The sequence below is a fragment of the Diaporthe citri genome (assembly GCF_014595645.1).
Source record: "Diaporthe citri strain NFHF-8-4 chromosome Unknown scaffold_2, whole genome shotgun sequence".
NCBI lineage: Eukaryota > Fungi > Ascomycota > Sordariomycetes > Diaporthales > Diaporthaceae > Diaporthe > Diaporthe citri.
Window position 1 is genome coordinate 5562858 of NW_025064847.1, and position 19831 is coordinate 5582688.

General features: G+C 55.2%; 5 protein-coding genes across 5 annotated transcripts; 2 read left to right on the forward strand and 3 right to left on the reverse strand.

The window, feature by feature from the left end:
- Positions 1-118: 118 nt before the first annotated feature.
- On the reverse strand, positions 119-1363 carry INS49_007087 (uncharacterized protein; the record flags this gene model as incomplete). Its single annotated transcript, XM_043167852.1, has 1 exon — positions 119-1363. One exon carries the CDS (start codon positions 1361-1363, stop codon positions 119-121), a length of 1245 nt encoding a protein of 414 aa, XP_043028996.1.
- A 1852-nt stretch (positions 1364-3215) lies between these two features.
- INS49_007088 (uncharacterized protein) lies at positions 3216-5312 on the forward strand (the record flags this gene model as incomplete). Its single annotated transcript, XM_043167853.1, has 7 exons — positions 3216-3254; positions 3324-3525; positions 3650-3988; positions 4156-4416; positions 4481-4954; positions 5034-5073; positions 5150-5312. The coding sequence occupies 7 exons, from the start codon at positions 3216-3218 to the stop codon at positions 5310-5312; spliced, it is 1518 nt and encodes a 505-aa protein (XP_043028997.1).
- A 637-nt stretch (positions 5313-5949) lies between these two features.
- On the reverse strand, positions 5950-7290 carry INS49_007089 (uncharacterized protein; the record flags this gene model as incomplete). The annotated part of the gene is made up of 1 exon (XM_043167854.1): positions 5950-7290. One exon carries the CDS (start codon positions 7288-7290, stop codon positions 5950-5952), a length of 1341 nt encoding a protein of 446 aa, XP_043028998.1.
- A 2693-nt stretch (positions 7291-9983) lies between these two features.
- Positions 9984-10753, reverse strand: INS49_007090 (uncharacterized protein; the record flags this gene model as incomplete). Its single annotated transcript, XM_043167855.1, has 3 exons — positions 9984-10173; positions 10305-10598; positions 10662-10753. The coding sequence occupies 3 exons, from the start codon at positions 10751-10753 to the stop codon at positions 9984-9986; spliced, it is 576 nt and encodes a 191-aa protein (XP_043028999.1).
- A 2213-nt stretch (positions 10754-12966) lies between these two features.
- Positions 12967-16667, forward strand: INS49_007091 (uncharacterized protein; the record flags this gene model as incomplete). The annotated part of the gene is made up of 8 exons (XM_043167856.1): positions 12967-13571; positions 14448-14820; positions 15441-15460; positions 15782-15802; positions 15859-15990; positions 16053-16102; positions 16172-16321; positions 16432-16667. The coding sequence occupies 8 exons, from the start codon at positions 12967-12969 to the stop codon at positions 16665-16667; spliced, it is 1587 nt and encodes a 528-aa protein (XP_043029000.1).
- Between the last annotated feature and the right edge of the window lie 3164 nt (positions 16668-19831).

A 19831-nucleotide genomic window follows, 5' to 3' on the forward strand; every position in this document is an offset into this window, starting at 1 on the left:
GCACCTGTCGTCGAGGGTTTTCTTTCCCACTAGACGGCGAGGATATGGGTCAGTCTGGGGATGCAACGACACGAAGCAAGGGTGAAGGGATGAGAGAATGAATTTCAGGTATGTCCACTCACAAGATGTCATGCAGCGCCGCGTCATAGTTGTCCATCTGCATGTCCGACCTCCTCGTCGAAAAATACCCGCGCAGCCGGGCCAGCACCTCGGTGTCGCTCTTGCAAAAGTACGTCGGCGACACGTACATTTTAGCCGAGACAGGCTTGCCCGCGCCGAGGGTGTAGTAGAAGCCCGGGCTCGCGCGCCCAGGTGCGTCGTCGGGCAGCCTGTCGGGCGCATCAGCCAGGAACGCCAGCCAGAAATCCCGCAGGTCCGCGACCGCCTTCTCGCTGCCGCCCGTGCCGAGGCGCCCGCCCAGCGTGAGGCAGTCCATCATGTACTCGAGGCTGGTGTGCCGCGCGCGCACGTACACCTTGACGCGGGCCCTGCTCGGCTCCAGGCAGTCAATCGACAGGATGCCCGTCTCGAACCCCCACCTCTTGGTGCCCTCGTCCAGGTACTGCAGCAGCGGCTCGCACGCCAGCGACTCGTACTGCGCCCGGGGGAGCCCGCGGATGGCCTGCTGGACGAGCTCGAGGTTGGTGATGCCGAGCTCGAGCGCCTTGAGGCCCGGGTAGATGTACATCTTCATCACCGGCCCGCCCTTCTCGATGTCCAGCGCCACCACCACCCCGGCCTTGGGCGTCGTCTCCTCGATGAACACGTCGGACGTCTTGTCGCGCTGCATCTCCCGCGACGGGAGGATCGCCCCCGTGAAGTGGTCGTACCACTCGAGGTCCAGCCCGGGCACCATGCCCTGGTCGCGGAGCCTCTGGATCCAGGCGTCGGTCGCGTGCGAGTTGAGCGGGTCCAGCTCCGTGCCGGCGTGCGGGCCTATGCACTCGAACGAGTACCGGACGGTGGCGCTGTTGCCAGGCCCCCACTCCCATGAGAAGTCGATGGGCGTCGAGTCCGGCGTCCCGGGGCTCCTCCACCCCCGGACGTTACCCTGTGCGTCGGGGGCCTTGCCCAGCTCCGGCGCGACGAAGAGGGCGTAGAAGATGAGCTCGCGGTACTGCTCCGCCGCGCTGTACCCGGCCCTCTGGATGAGCTTCGCGAACATGCGGCCTGTCCGGTCCCACCAGTACTGTGTGTCGGCATTGCGGAACTGGATAGTGGAATTCACCGTCTCCCATGGCTGGGGGGTTTCTATCTCGAGGGGTCTCTTGAGGTCGAGGGCCTTGGTGTGCTGCTCCCGCTTGACTTCTGTCTTGTCCTTGGGCCGAGGCAAGGGCTCGGGGAGGCGGCTGATGACTTGCATGCTGGATCAGGGAAGAGTATTCACGACAACGATACGGCAACTTCTTGCTGGGTCTGGCACTGCAGGAACACTGCAGGAAATAAACTGGAAAAACTGGAGAGAAACTGGAACAGAACTGGGACTAAAGGACATCAAGAAGGGCACAGGATCGTCCATTTGTCTGCCCCTCGCGCCCTCCATGTTCCATTCACGGTCCCTGCTGACCCACCGTGGCCCCCATCCCGATAAAAGGCGACCACCGCCATGCCTGACTCTCTGATCGAGAGCCGTCGGGCCACACTGGCGATCCATGGCTGCGAGACAGTCGAGGCGGACGCAGCCTTTGCCCCATTGGCCCTGTGCAGTGAGGATGTTGGGGTCTTCCAAGGTTGTTTCGGGCCCTTTTTCGGAGGGGTAAATCCTCGAAACGGGAAGGACATGAAGATCCACCCACACGGTCGAGGGTGCCTGTCAAGGTGGGCCAAGGGCTTAGTAGACGCGTGGGACTGTCGTATCTGGGTCCTCGCTCCGTCGACGGGCCGGGGGCCAAGGTCTGTGATAGAGATCGTGATATGGGCCGTAGGCAGGCAAGGCTCTGAGTTACTCCGTCTACGCCCTACAACCACAATGCGCTGACTTCTAGTGCTGACCTTTGATTCCCAGTCACGTCTTAACCGGCTTCCCTTTTCGCTTCGCCTAGCATCCTTCACTCCTGCGGTGATGCGCCAAGTTACCGTGGGTTGACATGTTAAAGCCGAGATCCGGTTGATTGCGCCCGGGCCCTTAACTCATCAGTGTTTCAACTGTGCACATGCTGTCGTGTCCGATATTGATATGCCCTAATGAGGCATGGGCAGCTGACATCACCTTCTGGAAGGGGTATCTAGATCCCTCGGAGCAGGGCGGCTCCCCGAGCGTCCAGGAAGCCATTCCTTCACTCGGCTGGGCATGCCGGACCAACGATATCGCCAGGCTCAGGCTTCCAGAAGCCATAAGCAATAATCAGACGAATCTTACTTTGTGAAAGGTCAGATCCGATGGCTGGGCAGACGACGAGCCAGATTGGCTTCAAACCCGTGGGAACCCGCTTCTGGGTATCCCCCGGCCCACCACGTTTCGAAGTGGTGCCGTGATAAGAAAAATTTCAGAATGGGAATAACAATGGGCAATTCGTGTATTGCTATTGTCATGCTTGCCATAAAACATTACGGCGGGCCACCGATAACCGTCCCATATCGGTGCCGGGTGGATCGAGTCATTCCTGTCCGTACGGGGAGGAGGCTCAAGGGGTCGAGGACCCGCCCACTTACAGGCAGGCCCCTCTCATCCTCACCCACCTTAACCGCCCGCCCAAACTTAATTTACAAGGCCGAATCAGCTCGCCTGGGGTGTTCGCGATGGAAGGCGCTCCAGATAAGCAGGGTCGGTCAGGGCACAATCGGTGAGATGACTCGCGGCGTCCCGTAACCTCGCGGAGGTAGAGGCGGATACTGGGATAAAAGTCCACGCGGCCACTCGTGTCCTCGACTGGCCATGATCCTCGTAGCTCTCTCTCATTGAACGGCTCGGAAAACGACGAGGACCCACCGGCGATTGCAGGCGTTCCTCCTCGTAGTCTACCTGCAAGCAGCGCATGCATGTTTTGTTTTATCGAAACCGTACGCCCACCTATCAGACCGGGGTAATTACAGGGCAGAATAATTATGGGTAAAGATAGACAGGCGGGTCAATACTATGCCCGAGCTGGGAACTACTATGTCCAACACCAGAATCTCACTCACATGCTCATGCTCACTCTCACCCTCCGCTCTTAGGTAAACAGGAGCGAGAGAAGAGAACACCAGACATGGAACACCTCACAGAAATCAGGGCGATGGTGTCCCTCAGGAGCCTCCCGCTGTATGGCCTCGCGGTAAGGTCTCACAATTGCCCAAATGTACCACTCAAGAATGAAAGCTAACACACTATCCACGATGAAAAGGCAATCCTGCTGTTCGCGGCCGGGAAGCTGTTCTACAACCTCTTCCTGCACCCCCTCAGGAAGTACCCAGGGCCCTTCCTCGCGGGGTCAACGCGGGCCTACTACCTGTTCTATGACGTCCGCGGGCTGAGCCACTGGAAGGTGAACGAGTGGCACCAGAAGTACGGGCCCGTCATCAGGATCGCGCCGGACGAGCTGTCATGTGCGTACAGTCCCGTGGCTGTGTGTTCTCACCAAAAGGAACCACCACATCAACAACATCATCCCCCATCGGGTGTAACTACCGTATCACCCCAGAATTGCTGACACACCACACACGACAACAGACACGGACAGCAGGGCCTGGCCGGACATCTACGGGTTCCCCAACAAGGAGGGCGGCGGCAACTTCGAGAAGGACCCGCAGTGGTGGAACAAGACCGTCTCGGGCGTCGTCAACATCCTCGACGCCGACGACGCGGGCCACCGCCGCATGCGCCGCCTGCAGAACCCGGCCTTCAGCGACAAGGCCCTGCGCGCCCAGGAGTCCGTCATCTGCGGCTACGCGTCGCTGCTCGTCCACAAGCTGCACGGGCTGTGCAGCAGCGGCGGCGGTGGCGGCTCGTCATCCGGGGATGGGGGTGCGGTCGTGGACATGACGGCTTGGTATAACTTCACCACCTTCGGTATGTTGTTCGCGTGCTCTCTCTTCGCCCCTTGCAATCTGCTATTGGCACATGGCCTATCCAAGCCAATATTTGGGCGTAATGCATTGTGCCCGGGAAAAGACCAGAGTTCCCAAACCTGCCCCCCTTCAACTCCCTGGGAGACACACTAACCCAGTACATGCCAGATATCATCGGCGACCTGGCCTTCGGCGAGCCCTTCTACTGCCTGCAGAACGCAGAGTGGCACTGGTGGCTGCAGGCCGTCTTCGACATCTTCAAGGCGGGCACGATGCTCCGCGCGGCGCGGCGCTTCCCCGAGCCCCTGGCCACGCTGCTGTGCCTCTTCATCCCGCGGAAGCTGATCCAGACGCGCAAGGAGCAGTTCGCCTTCGGCGTCGAGCGCGTCGACAAGAGGCTGCAGCAGACGACCGACCGGCCTGATTTCAGTGAGCCTTGTTCTACCGCCGCCGCCCCCACCCCCCCTTCCCGCCTGCTAACACCACCCTACAGTGTCATACATCCTCAACGCAGACGGCGAGAAGGGCATGACCATAGAGGAGACATACACCGCAGCCCAGGTCCTGATCGTCGCGGGCAGCGAGACCTCCGCGACGGCCCTCTGCGGCGCGACCTACCTCCTCCTGTCCAACCCCACCGCCCTCGCCCGCCTCGCGGCCGAGGTCCGCGCCGCCTTCTCCTCCGAGGCAGACATCCTCCCGCACAGCACCGCGGCGCTCCCTTACCTCGCCGCCGTCGTCGACGAGGCCCTGCGCCTGTGCCCGCCCGGGCCGGGCACGTTCCCGCGGCGGGTGCCCGACGGCGGGAGGGTCGTCTGCGGGCGCTTCGTGCCCGGCGGCGTGGCTGTGGGGGTCCACCAGGTCTCGACGCACCGGTCGCCTGAGAACTTTAGGGAGCCGCTTGAGTTTCGGCCCGAGAGGTGGCTTGGGGATCCGGAGTTTGAGGGGGACAACCGGGGTTGTTTCCGTGAGATTTGACTTTTTTTCTTCCATTTCTGCTGCTTCACGACGTATGGTTGGTTTGGAGTTTGACTGACATCAAATAGATCCTTTCTCTTTTGGACCTAGAAATTGCATAGGCAAGAAGTAAGTCATGGCCTTGTGCAAACCCCTTTTCTTCACCTTCGTCTTGAGGCGATCATGCTCACCCGTGTCTCCCCAGCCTGGCGTACGCCGAGACCAAGACGGTCCTGTCGAGGATGGTCTGGAACTTCGACATGAAGCTGCACCCGGACAGCGTCGGCTGGCTGGATAGGCAGAAGACGTACACGACGTGGCAGAAAGACGAGATGAAGGTCGAGATCCGGCCCCGCGCCAGGGCGTAGGAGCGTGGGCGGCATGGAGCTTGTGTGCCTGAAGGGGAAGATGCATGTCCTCTATTAGACTGTTTTGGAAGCTTGTTCTCAGATGCTCTCCTCAAAGACTGTGAAGAAGGCGAAGGGAAAACCGAAGCTGTTGTGCGGGTCTTTTTGGCTCGTTCCTTGTTTCGCTGGTAAGTGACAATTCGCTCAAGGCAATGATTTGGCCGTGTCGCCCTGCTGACTGTAGCCCGCCAGCATATCGGGTTCTGCACGCCAAGTGTCGTGTCGCGCGCCCTGAAGGGTACATAAAATCTCATTCAAGAATATTAACATAGAATCGCTAAAGTGCCGTCAAGTATCGTGGTGCCTGGTATCCATTGCAGCTTCCCAAATCAACTGAGATCATCCAGATTCTGAACCCAAAATGTGTCACCCCATCCCCTCCCGGATCCCCTCTAAATATAAAAGCCACATTGTAGCGCCAGTGCGAATAGCCTTTGGTCTCTCGTACTCCAAAACGCCTCGCGGAGAAAAAAATTGTCCAAACTCGGTCATCGATATCACTTCCATGTAGGCAACAATGCATCCGCAATGCCCTTTAAGCACGCACTCGTTTCCCTCTACCTTCTCGACTCGCACCCATTTTCAACCTGCTCATGTCTCAATGGCTATACCCATAGCTCTGCGACCTCGCCTGGCCGGGATAATTACCACGGCCCTTGGCATAGTCCGCCGGGTTATAAGAGGCGTAAGTCTTCTGAGCCGGCGGCACCTTGGCATCGAGCCTCTTTAGCGCGTCCGGGTTGGCGTTGTGCTCCTCGGGCGTCTCGTTGTGCGTCGACAGCTCAGAGGCGAAGCCCTGGTGGTCTAGCCCCGGCGACTGGAACCCGCCGGACACGTCGGACGACACGGACGTGGGCCGGGAGGCGTTGCCCTGGGAGGCAGCCTGACTCTGGGACCATCGCCAGTCGTTGGCGGGCTGAGGCGACATGCGCGAAGAGTGAGTCGAGCCATTGTCTGAGTTGTAAGTCGGCGAGGGCTGGGGCGGCTGCAGCCGTGGTGACGTCTGGGGATACGAGAAGTCGCCAGGCATCTCAACTGCAAAGTTGTTGTGGGTAGCGGGGTGGGTCTGTTGTGCGAACCCGCCAACATGCTGCTGGCCTGGCAGTTCCGCTTGCGCGGGATGGAGGTGTGGTGGTTGGTGCCCCCCATACGGGGCAGACCAGTGTGGATTCTGCACAGGAGTACCAGGCTTGTTGTGATGCTGATAAGATGATGGTCGGGGAATCTGATAGGGCATCGGTGGCGGTGACATGGAGCCAGGCTGGTGGTACAAGGAAGTGGGAGAGGGCCTGGGAGACAACTGGGCATCCGGTATCGTGGTAGTTCGGTCATTGGGGTTGATGGTCTTCAGCTTGCCGTCCTCGATCATGGCGTGCAGGACCCCGGCGTCGAGAAGTTCGGCCTTCTTGATGATCCGCGATACCATTTCCTTGGAGGCTGCCTTCATCTGGGTCTTGACAAATGACATGACAGCAACATTGCACTTGATCTCGACGTCGTCGCGAAGGTAGAGCCCGTCGCTAGGGGCGCCCAGGGCGGCCAAACCGATCTCAGGCTGCTCAGGAGGCTCAACGCCTGGCTGGTTACCGGCGATCCGATACTTGTTCCTCAGGTCGACGTTCATGGGTGCGTAGATGTGAGTCTGCAGGCCCCATGGCATGTCGTGGAAGCAGCCGTTGAATGAGATTTTGCCGGAGCCCATCCTCCCGAGGCCCGGCACATACTGGATTCTCTGGTTGATCTCATACCAGGTGCTGTAGTACTCGTCCGATGCTGCCTTCTGGGGCGCCTTGATGGGCTTGTGGTCGAGAACAAGAGGGTTCAGGGTGATGACCTCGGAATGGCTGTGCAGGATGTCGATGGCGAGCTGGCGCGGGATAAAACCCGGTATGGGCGTTACAATCGTATAAACTTCCTTCTTACGAAGCATGCTAGACATTGTGAACGTTGTCAGCTACCTGGCGCGGCGGCTGCGGCTGCGGCTGGACGGTTGTAGGGCTGAGACAATGTGGTTGTTGTAAGAGCAGGCGGTGGGGATTCGCGAAGAGATAAATCACATGCGGCTGGGTCACGGTTGAAAAGCGACAGGAACTTGGACTAACATTGTCTTGGATTGGCAAGAAGAAGAGAAGAAGTCCAGGAGGGGGGGGGGGGACGCGGGCTGGTGGGAAACGAATCCTGCCCAATTTAGCCTTTTGGCGTATTGGCCCAAGACCCCTGAAACTTAGACTTGGTCGAAGATGGTTGGGAGGCGGGCCGAGTGGTATTACAATATGGTCGTTTCTGGGCACGAGGCTTGCCTGGTCTCGGGCGAGAGATGGTGTGGTGACAAGGTGCGGCGCAGGTCGAGGCCACCAAGTTGTGAGGGGGTAAGGTGCGAGATAGAGTGAGTAGGTGGGAGATGCGTGTGAGTGAGGTGTGTGGATGAGACTGCTCGGCAGGGGAGGGAATGACGGTACTGTATGAAGGAGGGGCAGTCGTCAAGTCAGGTCAAATCCAGTCAAGCGGCCGCCGCGAGTACAACTCTGGGCATGACGAAAGCGCGGTCGGCGCAGGGAGAACGGGCAATGAGGAATGTGATTATGCGTATATGCGGCGCAGCTGGTTGGTTGTGCAGGAGCAACAATCAGGGAAGAGGCACAGGGAGGAATTTGTTAGTTGTGAGCTGTGGGTTGGGGGCCTGTTGGCTGCAGACTATTGTTTGTTGGAGGGGGGAGAAGGGGAGCAGTGAGTGGGATGTCAGGATGTGCGGTATTGATGCTGGCTGGCTGTTGGTCCGGTGCGCAGTGCGACGAGAACTAGATGGAGGAAGGAGCAGTCGGCAGGATTGGGGAGGCCCCATAATAACGCTGCATGCGCCTTACTGTGTGATGCGCAGGCAGACAGAAACACCGCACACCTGGCTGGGCTGTACTTGGTAGCTTGATCAATTGACTGGCGGACTGGCGGACTGGCTGACTGAAAATTAGCTCCAGCCGCAGACGAGCCTAGAAGATTGGGAGGCGAGGGGCCGTTTGCCGATGAGGGAGGGCAGCGATGTCCCGGACGGCAGGACGGTAAAATGGCACAGCCAGATGTTGAACCAACTGCATGGTACCGTGGGCCCACAGTGGGCGCTAGCCCATGCCTTGCCTAGAAGCAGTTAGCGTGCCTGCACCTCCGGCCGAAGCATGAGCAAGGCCAGACCCACCTGGGTTTTCAGCTTGATGACGTGAGATGTCGAGGGATAAAAAGAATAAAAATTGATACAGTGGTGACAAGTAAGAATGTGGACAGGGCCGAGGACAAATACCAAGCATCGGCAATTGGCGATCCTTCTGCCGCGTGGTACGGTGTGGTGTGGTGTGGCTGTCTGGTGTGTTACTTCCATCTGAGACTCATGTAGTAGTGTACGTGCCTGCTGCATGTCGTGGACCACAATATAAATACCTAATAGTATCAACAACTTTCAAAAGGCAGGCGTGTCCGTTTGAATCCGGGCCTGGTGGATCTCTCTCGCCAGGCAACACATTTGCTATCCACCTACGTTCCCGGGAACCCTCAAGGCCACAGTACTCAAGTTCGTCCGTCCCCTTTCGTTGTCCGCCTCCTCCTCGTCCACTTGATGCAGCCCAAGCGGCTTCTACGTTCGGCTCCAACACCCCGGAAAGCGTAAAGCACCCAGTCCGCATCGTCTGAATCTGAAATTGTTTCAAATGCGACAACCTTATTGCAAAAGGACCACACTTGCAACCCCACTGTCTCCAGCCCTACTGTAAACAGCCTGGGAACAACAGTAAGCAAAGTCGATGCTGGGTTGCATCCACCTACATGCTGTACCCACCCACCCCGTCCATCTCATAGATCCATCCAACCCCCCGCAACGGCAGACCTCCGGATCTCTTTGCTCCCCCTCCTTCTCCTCGTGCAGCTCTGCTCTGCGGGTGCAACACAACCACCACCCGTTTCTTCCTATTTTTGGAACATCGTCAGCAGAGCACCAAACCCAGTCAACCGATTTCGGTCACCCTTGATGAGACGAACAAATTCGGGACATCCACTCCTCGCCTTTCACGCGCTCTCTGATTTCCATCTGATGTCCCGTCCGTGGTCCGCCCTGTCTGTCATCTGGACGCGTAGTCTGCCTAGCGTCTTGGTCCCCCCCCCCTCACCCCGGAACCACGGCTGTCCGATCTTCCGTCACGCTCCGCCTGGCACCAAGCTCCGCCCCCTCGGGTCCATTTGTCTTGGGGCGGCCCGGCACCACATACTAGACCGCGCGTAGTCTTCAGCACCAACTGATGAGGTCGCCCTGGGCCATGTTCGTCGAGGCTAACACGAGTTGTTTCGAAACAGTCCGTCGGCCAAGGGGCCGTGATCGAGTTGGCCTCTCCAGAGGTAGCCGATTGATAGGCCCAGTCGGCCGCAGGGTCGCGGACGGCCACGTGTGGCGTGCACAGGTGGCGCCCGGCATGTGATGAGTGGGTGGTTGCTCCAGACTTCGGTCGCACAACCTCGTCCAGTCAGACACAGGAGGTGACAAGAAAAGCTCCTCAAAAACACGGGCGCTGGTTTACGGCATGGCATGGGTGACATGTTTGACAACTACATGCAACTGTAGCTAACCAGGTGGCGACTGCCAATCTCTCCCATCTAGTTGATGTCCGCCGACTTGACCACAGTGCCAAACGCATCGCCCAGCTCCGCCAGCGACGTCCTCACCAGGTCCTCAGCCTTGACCCCGGGAATGTCGCGGTCCCCCACTGCGTCCTCCGCGACCACCACGTCGTAGCCCTTCTCCGCGGCTTGCCGCGCGGTCGTGCTGACGCAGACGTGGGCCATGCTGAGAAACGGGCAGAGATGTCAGCCATCAAATCGGGCCTCTTTTATCTGACTAAGAGCACTCTGTAATCCATGCCCAAGGGAAAGACAAGCAATAGACTGGAATCACATAAAATGGAGTAGAAGACTTACTATCCCGTCAGCACAACCTTGCCCCTCCCCGTCCCCTTGAGGAACTCCTCCAGGTCCGTCCCCGTGAAGCTGCCGGGGAACTGCTTGCCGACGACCTTCTCGCCGCCCTTCGGCTCCAGCTCGCCGAACTCGGCCGCCAGCGCCGTGCCCGGGGTGAACACCGGCGCGCCCTCGGGGGTCTTGTGCACGACGTGCACCAGCGGCGCAGACGCGGCCCGGTACTTCTCCAGCAGGCCCGCGATGGCCTTGCGCGTCGACTCGACGTTGGCCGTCTTGAGCTGGCCCTCTGCGTACCTGCATCTCACGTGTTAGCAAGTGACATGGCTGGGATTTGTGACCAAGGGGGAAGCTGCTCACTCGTTCTGCGCGTCGATGATGACCAGGACGCTGTCCTTTGTGGATGCCGTCGACGGCGGAACGCCGATGAGTTCGCGGAAGCTCTTGGCCATGGTTGCTGCTGGGACGGTTTGTTACTGTTCGATTGCGGGTCTCGGGGCAACAACACTTTGAATGCGATTTAGTTATGGCACTTCGGGAGTTGCAAAGGGACGGGAGACTGTTTGATTTATGCCAGCGGAGTTGTGATCTTGCTCGTCGATGACGATTTTCTTACTAATAGCTTACTACCGTATCATTCAATTGTTCCAAGAGCGCGCTAGTCAGTTGCAATTGTTGTACAGACAGCCGTATAACCCCTCATCTCTGCCATAATACGTCGTATTTACCATCATATAAGATTGAATATCTGATGTTGATGTACACATCGATATACACGGATGTTTGGTTCGAAAAGTTTGTGTTGTTAAATTTGAAGGAATATTAGCTAAATGAACTTAACTGTGCTTGATCTGTACATGCTGGTTCATTTTGGCTGTCTGAAATGGCGGGTATTCGTTTTGCCGGTCGGTCAAGACTTCAGAGTTCAACACCAGGTCCGTATTCCCACTCTAAGATATTGAGCATCTCATCACAATCCCTCAAATCAAAGTGCTGTGATTAGCATGAGACGCATAGACTCTTGAAGAACCTGCACACATCTGAATGCAGCGCCTTCATTCTTCCGCTGAAGCAAGCGCGCAGGATTCGGAGGTCAATGTTCACGCAGGGACCGTGTATCCTACGACGAATTTGACCGTTCTGGCGTTCTGTCTGCCATTTTCTCGTTGAGTGCTCCAGATGGCGATACTAAGGCCTCCATTGGCAGGAAGGTCGACGTGAACAATATTGATGGGGGCCATGTCAGAAGTTGGATCACGTCTTGTAGACAAGACGGCCACTTCAATCGAATGAATGCCTACTCTACGCCTGCCGAGCATACCAGACCCACGCAGTCACACCTACGTGCCATCGATGTGGATGCCGCATGCATCGTACCTTTACCGCCAGGCGCTGCATACGCTGCCCTAAGTTACCAACGGGGTATGGATCAAAAGCTCCAATTGAAGGTCGAGAACAAGGAGCTCCTGCACACACCAGGATACCTCGCCTCGCCTCAAGGCCAGCCGTCTCGCACGATCGTTGATGCAATGACCGCGACGAGGCGACCCAATTACCGGTTTCTGTGGGTTGATGCACTATGTATCATACAAGACAGCCCAGAGGATAAGAAGTTGAACCTGGGCACAATGGGCCAGATCTATCGCAACGCGGAAATCACCATCGTGGCAGCTGCAGGCCAAGACGCTGAACACGGTTTGCCCGGAGTCTCGGCAGCACGCACTGAGAGACAGACAGTGGCAACTATCAAAGCAATCACTGTCTCAAACATGTTGGAGGCCGCAAGTAAGTACACTGTTAGTGTTTGTTGGAGTTTCTGGTTCATTGGCGATCTTCGAAGTGTGTTCCACAGTATGCCGTGCCAATTTGATATTCAACAATGAAACGTCGTTTCACAGATCAAATGGACATTAGGTCTTACAATGAACAGAGATCGGTCAAGTTGCGAAACCCCCTTCGTCAGGCAATACCCAATGGCCATTACCAGTGCGGTGCACATGGGCAAATAGAGCAACCAAGGTGTAACACACACTTGCACAACGGCTTAGTGGAAAGCTATATTTCAGCTTGCTGACACTGCCACGCCCAATTTACGAGCCCTCAGGCGGAATTTCGAATGCTCACAGGTTTTGAGGGCCGCCATTGGCAAAATACTAAATCTTTTCATTCCCTGTTTTCCCCCAAGAATTGCTTTTCTTTCTGGGAATCCCATGACCACATGAGAAGTTATGAGCATTATACTGTCCCTTGGAAGTTTACTCGTTTTCTACAATGCAGCGAACACCTCAAGAGCAGGACCCATGCCTCCCCGTCACGAAGCGCAGCCGACGTACTGCATCAAATCACAGTCATGGCCCTGAGCCTTCACATACCCTCATACGAAAACCCCGCTCTGGGCGTCCCTATACGACTCCAGATTCCGACCCACCTCATGACATTGTGTCGTCCAGTGGATCATCGGACGTCACGGCTGTGGATGACGATGTAGTCTCTCACCGCAGTAACTCTTCAGGGCCCATACCGCGGGCTCTGTCGTTTTCCTGGCCATCGTTCTTGACAGATACGATCTCGGTGCTGTCTACGGTCCCGTTCATTGTGCTAGCATGTCTCCTCGCACAGGCCAACGGTAAACCTACTCACAAAATATCCCACCAGAGCTTTAACAATGGGATTAGAGTTGTCAGCACTTCCTAATCAGAAGCACCGACTCGGGTTCATCTGGAAAATCACTAATCTCCTGAAGCAGGCCGCCACCGCTCTTCCCATCGTTTTCGCCGCCGTATTCGGCCGCCTGACCACGCAGGTCTCCCGGTGGAGGTTGGAGAAGGGAGCCAGTCTGCCCTCCATCGAGCAGTGGCTTGGCAGCCGAACGGTGTTCTCGGCATTCCTGACGCAGATTCACCTCGGCGGGCTCAATACCGTCGGAGTCTTGATGACCATGATTTGGTCGCTGTCGCCACTCGGAGCACAATCCATCCTTCGTGCTTTTGGCACAGCATTGAAAGATACCCAAACCCACGGCCCCGTGGTGTACTTCGATACAAATACCCCACCATTCTTCTTCGAGTCCACCTTTTGGGGTCAAAGCGGCAACTTTGACTTGACGAGATCCATGTACACCGCCGCGATGCTATCTGCCGACGAGACGAAAGCAAGCAGCCAGGACTCATGGGGAAACGTCAAGATCCCATACATGTCCTCATACGAAAATACCCATCCAGATGACTCATGGGTCCAAGTCCCGGACAACGATAACTTGGTGTTTTCATCGTTGGTTGGCCTTCCCGCAGCCATGACCGAGAGAGGTTCCCACCTTAACTACACCTTCAACGTGGAAACCAGCTACATTGAATTGCAATGCCCTTCTGTTGTTTACTCAAATTACAGCCGCTCGGATTATGAGAACGGCTCCGTTTACATCCCCTATGCCTCCTTCGATAACACATCTTTGATTAGGCGGCCCAGTTTGCTAGATTTCCCTGAAGTCGCGAATGGGACATGGCAGGCTTGCGCGTACGACGAACATAACGATACTGAGCCCTGGATACTCGCTTCAGACACATTTGTAGACCCATTGTGGTTGAAGAGGAAGTCGATGTGGATATGGTCTCATGTGCCAGCCCATTTTGCCGAGGCGAGGGAGGTTATTTCTACATATTATTCTCCGAATGCTTTTGTCAACGAGACGAACATCCTTACTTCTCAGGCAAGCCTACTTTTGCAATCGGTTTCTTCCCTGTCTTCAAGTTCCAACGGTTCCTACGACGTCAATGCTTTTTCGGCGACCTGCTCAATAGCCCAGTCCTACATCGAATCACAAATTAAATGCAGCCGGACCGACCCCTTGAGAGTGGGCGAATGCTCAGTCATAGCCCAACGTGCATCGCAGAAGCCACACCCCTCGACCAATATCACACATCTTTCATTTCCGTGGGTCTTTCGGGCTCTTTCCATGATGCTACCAGCGGCAAGTGGTCTCCGGGACAACCATGGGCTTGCAGACACCTCGCTTGCATACCTTTTCAACACCTCATCATCCTTTTTGCTTGACGGGACGAGTCAGATGCTTCCCAATTTGGACCATATTACCACTAGTGACATCGGATTACGTCTGGGCCAGCTGATAAACACGTATTTGATGGCTAGCCAAGCCTTCGAATCCATAGCCGGTGGTATATCACCTGGTCACATTGGCAATCTTACAACGCTCGCGTCCATTCACACTTACGAGGAGGTGTACACCATCAATACACCATGGATCACAGTATTCTTCGTCACGGCACTGGTAATGTTCGCGGGCAGCATTGCCGGGGCCGTCTTCTGCCATGTATCAAGAACACCCGACATACTCGGATATGCGTCGTCAGCGATTCGAGACTCCAAATACGTCAATCTGGCACCGGGATTCGGAGGTCTAGCAGGCTTGGAGATGACTAAGGCATTCGAGGGCATCGAATTCCGATACGGAGTCGTAGAGAGAATGAAGAGTGGGCAGGAGGTGTTAGGGGTCTCGTGGAAGGTGAATGTTAAGCCAGCGGAGAAGGGGGTGCCTTATGTGTAGGGCAGAGCAATCATATACTTCGACAGTTGACTTCCTAGGCAGCACAACGTACTGAATTATACTCGTAATCTTGACTACAAACGCAGCTGAGTCTATTCGGGATTGTGATTGGAGTCCAAGAACTGCCAGACTGGCCCAAGCCCCCGATGACCCCTTCAATTAGATTTCAAGTAGCAATACCCATCATGTCATCTCTATGGCCTTTTCAGAAATCAGCATGGCCCTGATTTTCTCTAGATCCTTTGGAGGCTCTATTCATAGCAGGGAAGTGTTACTGAAATAGCAAAGACAGACAAGATAGTGTTGCTACGGAAGGTTTATTTATCCTCGGCAATAATCCCGACACTCAACGTATGCTTCTTCAGAATCGAGACCACTGAGCGTTTAACTTAAAACTGCGTGAAATTTACTTGTGTATTGAAATTGATCCTACACTCTCGAGTCTTCCGGATCGACTCAATGACAGCACGGGTGGTTTTCACAAGCGGTTGTGGGAACTAGCAAGGCCGAAGTCACCAGTGGTGGAGTCGCGCCCCTACCGGGATCTTTTGTTACTAGTGCTTACTCCCTTACTGTAGCTGCCAACAAACTTACTACGGTGTGGTCTATAAATGGTACAATTAACCGAATCCATCACAGTATCTCAAGGATCATGAGCACAATACGCAGCATTGTCTACGTGATGTCTCTACAAACAACCCCTGCGCTACTTCATGGCCCGTTGGTAAATAGTTGGCTCACCCTACACGGTCACCGAGTCCCACATCTCGCGGCTAGTTACTTGAGGACGAGTTCTCACACTATTTCCTGGAAGCTACCAACTAGCATTGCAGTCACTTGTTCTGCTCTGGGAACTTGAATCATTCCTTGGCACATACGCGCTCGCACTATGGCACCGCAGACCTGGCTATATTCTTAGTGGAGCCTTTGAGGAAATCACGTATGTGTGAACCCTCTTCTTATGCTGACCTTTTCTTTGCTGACATTCTTTCGTAGGCAAAAGGATCTGGAAGACGTCTTCAAGACCAATTTCCACGGCCCACTGAACATAACCCGCGCGATTCTGCCAAAGCTCCGGGCCAAGGGGACAGGAACTCTACTATTCATGAGCTCTCAGGCAGGATGGCAGTATGTCTTATTGGCGTGGTTCTCTTCATGAACGATAGCGTGATATTCTGACAAACAGATAGTGCTGACCCCAGTGCGACCGGATATTGTTCGACCAAGTTCGCACTCGAAGGTTTGATATTCCTTTCTCGGTGATACCTGATCACTGCTTAGATTATTCGAACTAACCTCACCCATATAGGAGCCGTGGAGTGTCTCGCAAAGGAGCTTGCTATCTTTGCGCCAGGCCTAAAAGTGCTGCTTGTTGAGCCCGGCTACTTCCGGACCCGAGCCTTCAGTAACATCAGCCACGTGGAGCCGCGCGTGGATATCTATTCACAGTTCAATGCCGGTTCGTACAATGATTTCGAAATTGCTATTATCGATGACAATATCCCAGGCCTACCTTGGTCGCAGGGACCTTGGCACATCAACACGGCTTGGTTCTGACAAAGGTTACAGGCGTCCAGGCTGTCGAACAGAGCATTGTAGGAAACGAGCCGGGCGACTCTGCAAAAGCCGTTACGCGGATGATCGAGCTGACCAATGGCACCGGGATGGCCGCTGGCAAGACAGTTCCGCTCAGAGTGCCACTCGGAAGCGATGGTTGGACCAGAATCAAGGACAAATGCGAGGAAACGTTGAAGATCTGTGAAGAATGGGAGGACGTGGCCAAGAGTACTGACGTACAACAGTAGTCGCACATTCAGTAGTTCAAAATCGGACACTTGGCATCGAAGGTGCCTTACTGTGTCGCTTATACATAGCATAGAAAAGCGGTATCGGAATACGAGCTCGTAGCCCTCGAGGTAATAGAAGTCGATGTTATTTTTCCAACTCCAAGTCTTGAGCGGCAGTGTTTTGCGCGCTACTGAGGCATGCAACACAGAACCGGGCAAATTTCTTCAAGATGCAGGCACTAGCAGACATATGTTCACTTAACTTAGGGCTTGCATTAGTTTGTATGGTAATGCAGCTGGGATCGATGTGTACTTGCCCAGGTGGTATGTGAAAAGGCGCGTGTCGAAGCCAAGCTCCTGAACCCGTGCCGAAGCTACTTTCACGAGAAAACGGAGAACTCATCAGGCTGGATTAAGTCTTCAGAGTCGAAACTTGTATTGATTGTTCATCTACAGAGCAGGCCCATAGGAGCACCCTTTGATCGCTTTGAGCCTAATTAAGCCACCTGCATTCTTGCCGCAACGTCTGCAACTTAAATTCAATCTAGCTCTGATGCCGCCTTGTAAGATATTCCCGAGAAAGAAGCTGAAAGTAGTGTTGCTTTCCCAAAAGTGAGCAGCCAAGGGTCCATCGGCGACGCCACGCCTGTTGAATCACCATGACATACGATGACATTAGGATATGTGCAGTGCCATTTCCCCCCAGTCGCACAAGAACCAATGCCGATCATGCTGATGCCAGTTCCACGGCATCATAAGACGAAAGGGACAGCCACCTAGAACATGATGCTGTCTCGCCTACTAGCACTCAAAAACCACCCGTCTTGACTCCGGTCTATCTTGAACTCACCCCACGCCTTGGAGACTCCTTTCCACAATGGCTCTCAATCTCACTGGAACGTGCACGTGTAGGAAGCTGCAGTACACCGTGAGGCTCGACTCTGCCGATTCCGCGCGGACATCACTGTGCCACTGCTCGAGCTGCAAGAAGGCATTTGGCACGAACTATGGGCTGACCTCCAAGGCATGTACCCGGCAACCCCCCCCCCCTCTTTGGCCATGTCGCCACAGACACACAGTCGTCTTACCGTCTTTACCTAGATCCCAATCGAGAGCTTCAAATACAGCCAAGGAGAGCCAAAGCTGTACAAGCAGGACAATGGCGTTGTACGGGAGTTTTGCGACAATTGCGGTTCGTTCATTTGTGAATACGGGGTATGTGTCCACGATTTTGATCCATGACTTAAAAAGACCCAGACATGATCTGATAAAACACGATCACAACAGGAACAAGCTGCGGATAAATTCAGGTACATAACATACGGTACTTTGGATGACCCTGAGAAGCTGCCGCCCAAGGGAGAGTTCTTCTGCAAAGAAAGGTCGAGCTGGATGCCCGAGATTCCTGGTTTGTGTCGCCAACCCCATGGATCTCAACCGTATGTCACAACTGACTCTGCAATTAGATTTGTTCCATAAGCAGAAGATAAAAGAGTAACTGCCGCAAGAGATATACTGAGATTCTCATGGGAATGAGCAGCAAGAAGCGAGCAGGTGGAGGAGGAAGAATCAATGAGGAGTGAAACGAATGCCTTGCGCATTGGAGTGTGGGAACGGATTACCAGACGGTGCATAAATCCGCCGTTTGTCAACCGTCAGCGCTTATGTTTGACAAAAGCATGCTTAAAAACTCGATCTCGTGAGATTGAAAATCATCCATTGATTTCTGACGGAGAGCTGCATGCAGGCACGTTGGCCCCAAAGTGCCATGATAACACTAAGCCCAAGAGGTCAGCTTCGATGGTCCAAGATTCTGGTTCTCAATGCACTATTATGGCGAGAATAGAGCAGGTGCATCCATTCAACCCGGATTACCACATTCGGATGTCTGTACGCGGTAGTGAGCTTTTGACTCAGGAAAACGAGGGAATCATCGTAGCACTGCACAAGACCATGACGGCGCGAAAAATACACACACCAGCACACAAAGAGAAACACGAGCAACCCTTCCCGTCCACAGCATTGCACCACTTTCCCCTTCCAAAAAGAGGACTCGAGGCCGTCCCCTATCGCGCGCGCCGCTAGCTGTAACCCGACTAATAAAGAATTGGCCAACTCTTTTCCTCGGCGACACGGAGCACAGCACCTCAGCCTCCACCACCAGAGCGTTGTCGAGCAGCGTGCCGCAACAACAACGCATAGAAGCAGGACCCGGTGGCACCGTCCGACAGCATTGGATCGGCGTCGCGGAACCGTTGGGCACCCACCGCTCTTCCATCGACGCGCTTTGGGTTCGTCGGGCTTCCTTTTCTTATGTTCTTTTTGCCTCCTTTCCGTCCCCTCCCTCCCAGAGATTCTCTGTCCGCAGCTTGGCTAGGAGGCGACAGGGAATGGGGGAGGGGGGCTAGTGCGGGCGTAGGCGCTGGCACGTAACACAGACTCAAACCGGGCGGTCCGCCGTTGATCGTACATATATTATTTTCCGGGTGCACCGCGTGCGACTGACTGCATGCATGAGGGATTGAGTGGTTTCCCCAAAGAGGTGAAGAATTCCGACCGCGAGGCATGCATGCAGCACCGGAAAACGTGGCGTGGTCAAGAGCCCGGTCAGGGTGAGGTGGAAAGGGGACGACGAATGGGGTGTCAGTCCAGGAAGAGCCCATGGTCAGATCTGGGGGCGACATCGGGCAGCACACCTTGTGCAGCATGCCCACAGCGATCAGAGAAACGGGGTACAGACGCTAGCAAACGAGTAGGAGACACACAAACCACTCGAAAAATGATAAATCGACTGCATCTGATGCGATATAATGTACCAAAGTGGGCGTACCAGATAGATACAGCCAGTCCAGATCGGGGCCTAGGGACCAATACCCAACCCGCAGGTAGGAACTGGCACTCTGTAGGTTATGAATGCTCGCTTCATGCCCAACACCGCCCTCGGTGAGTCCATGCATCATATTTGGCCAATGCATCTTGCCCGGCTAAGCAAGAGGCTTGCGATCGGCCGTCTGCAGCGGCGCGCACCGCAGGGCGACCTGCATGACATGACAATGCGGCAAGCATGGAGAGCATGGTCCCCCGTGAATGGACAAACTGGGATCGAGGGTTCTCTTCCATATGTCCCACAATAAAATGGCCAAAGGGTTTCGCCGATTCAAGTATGTGAAGCAGTACACTAG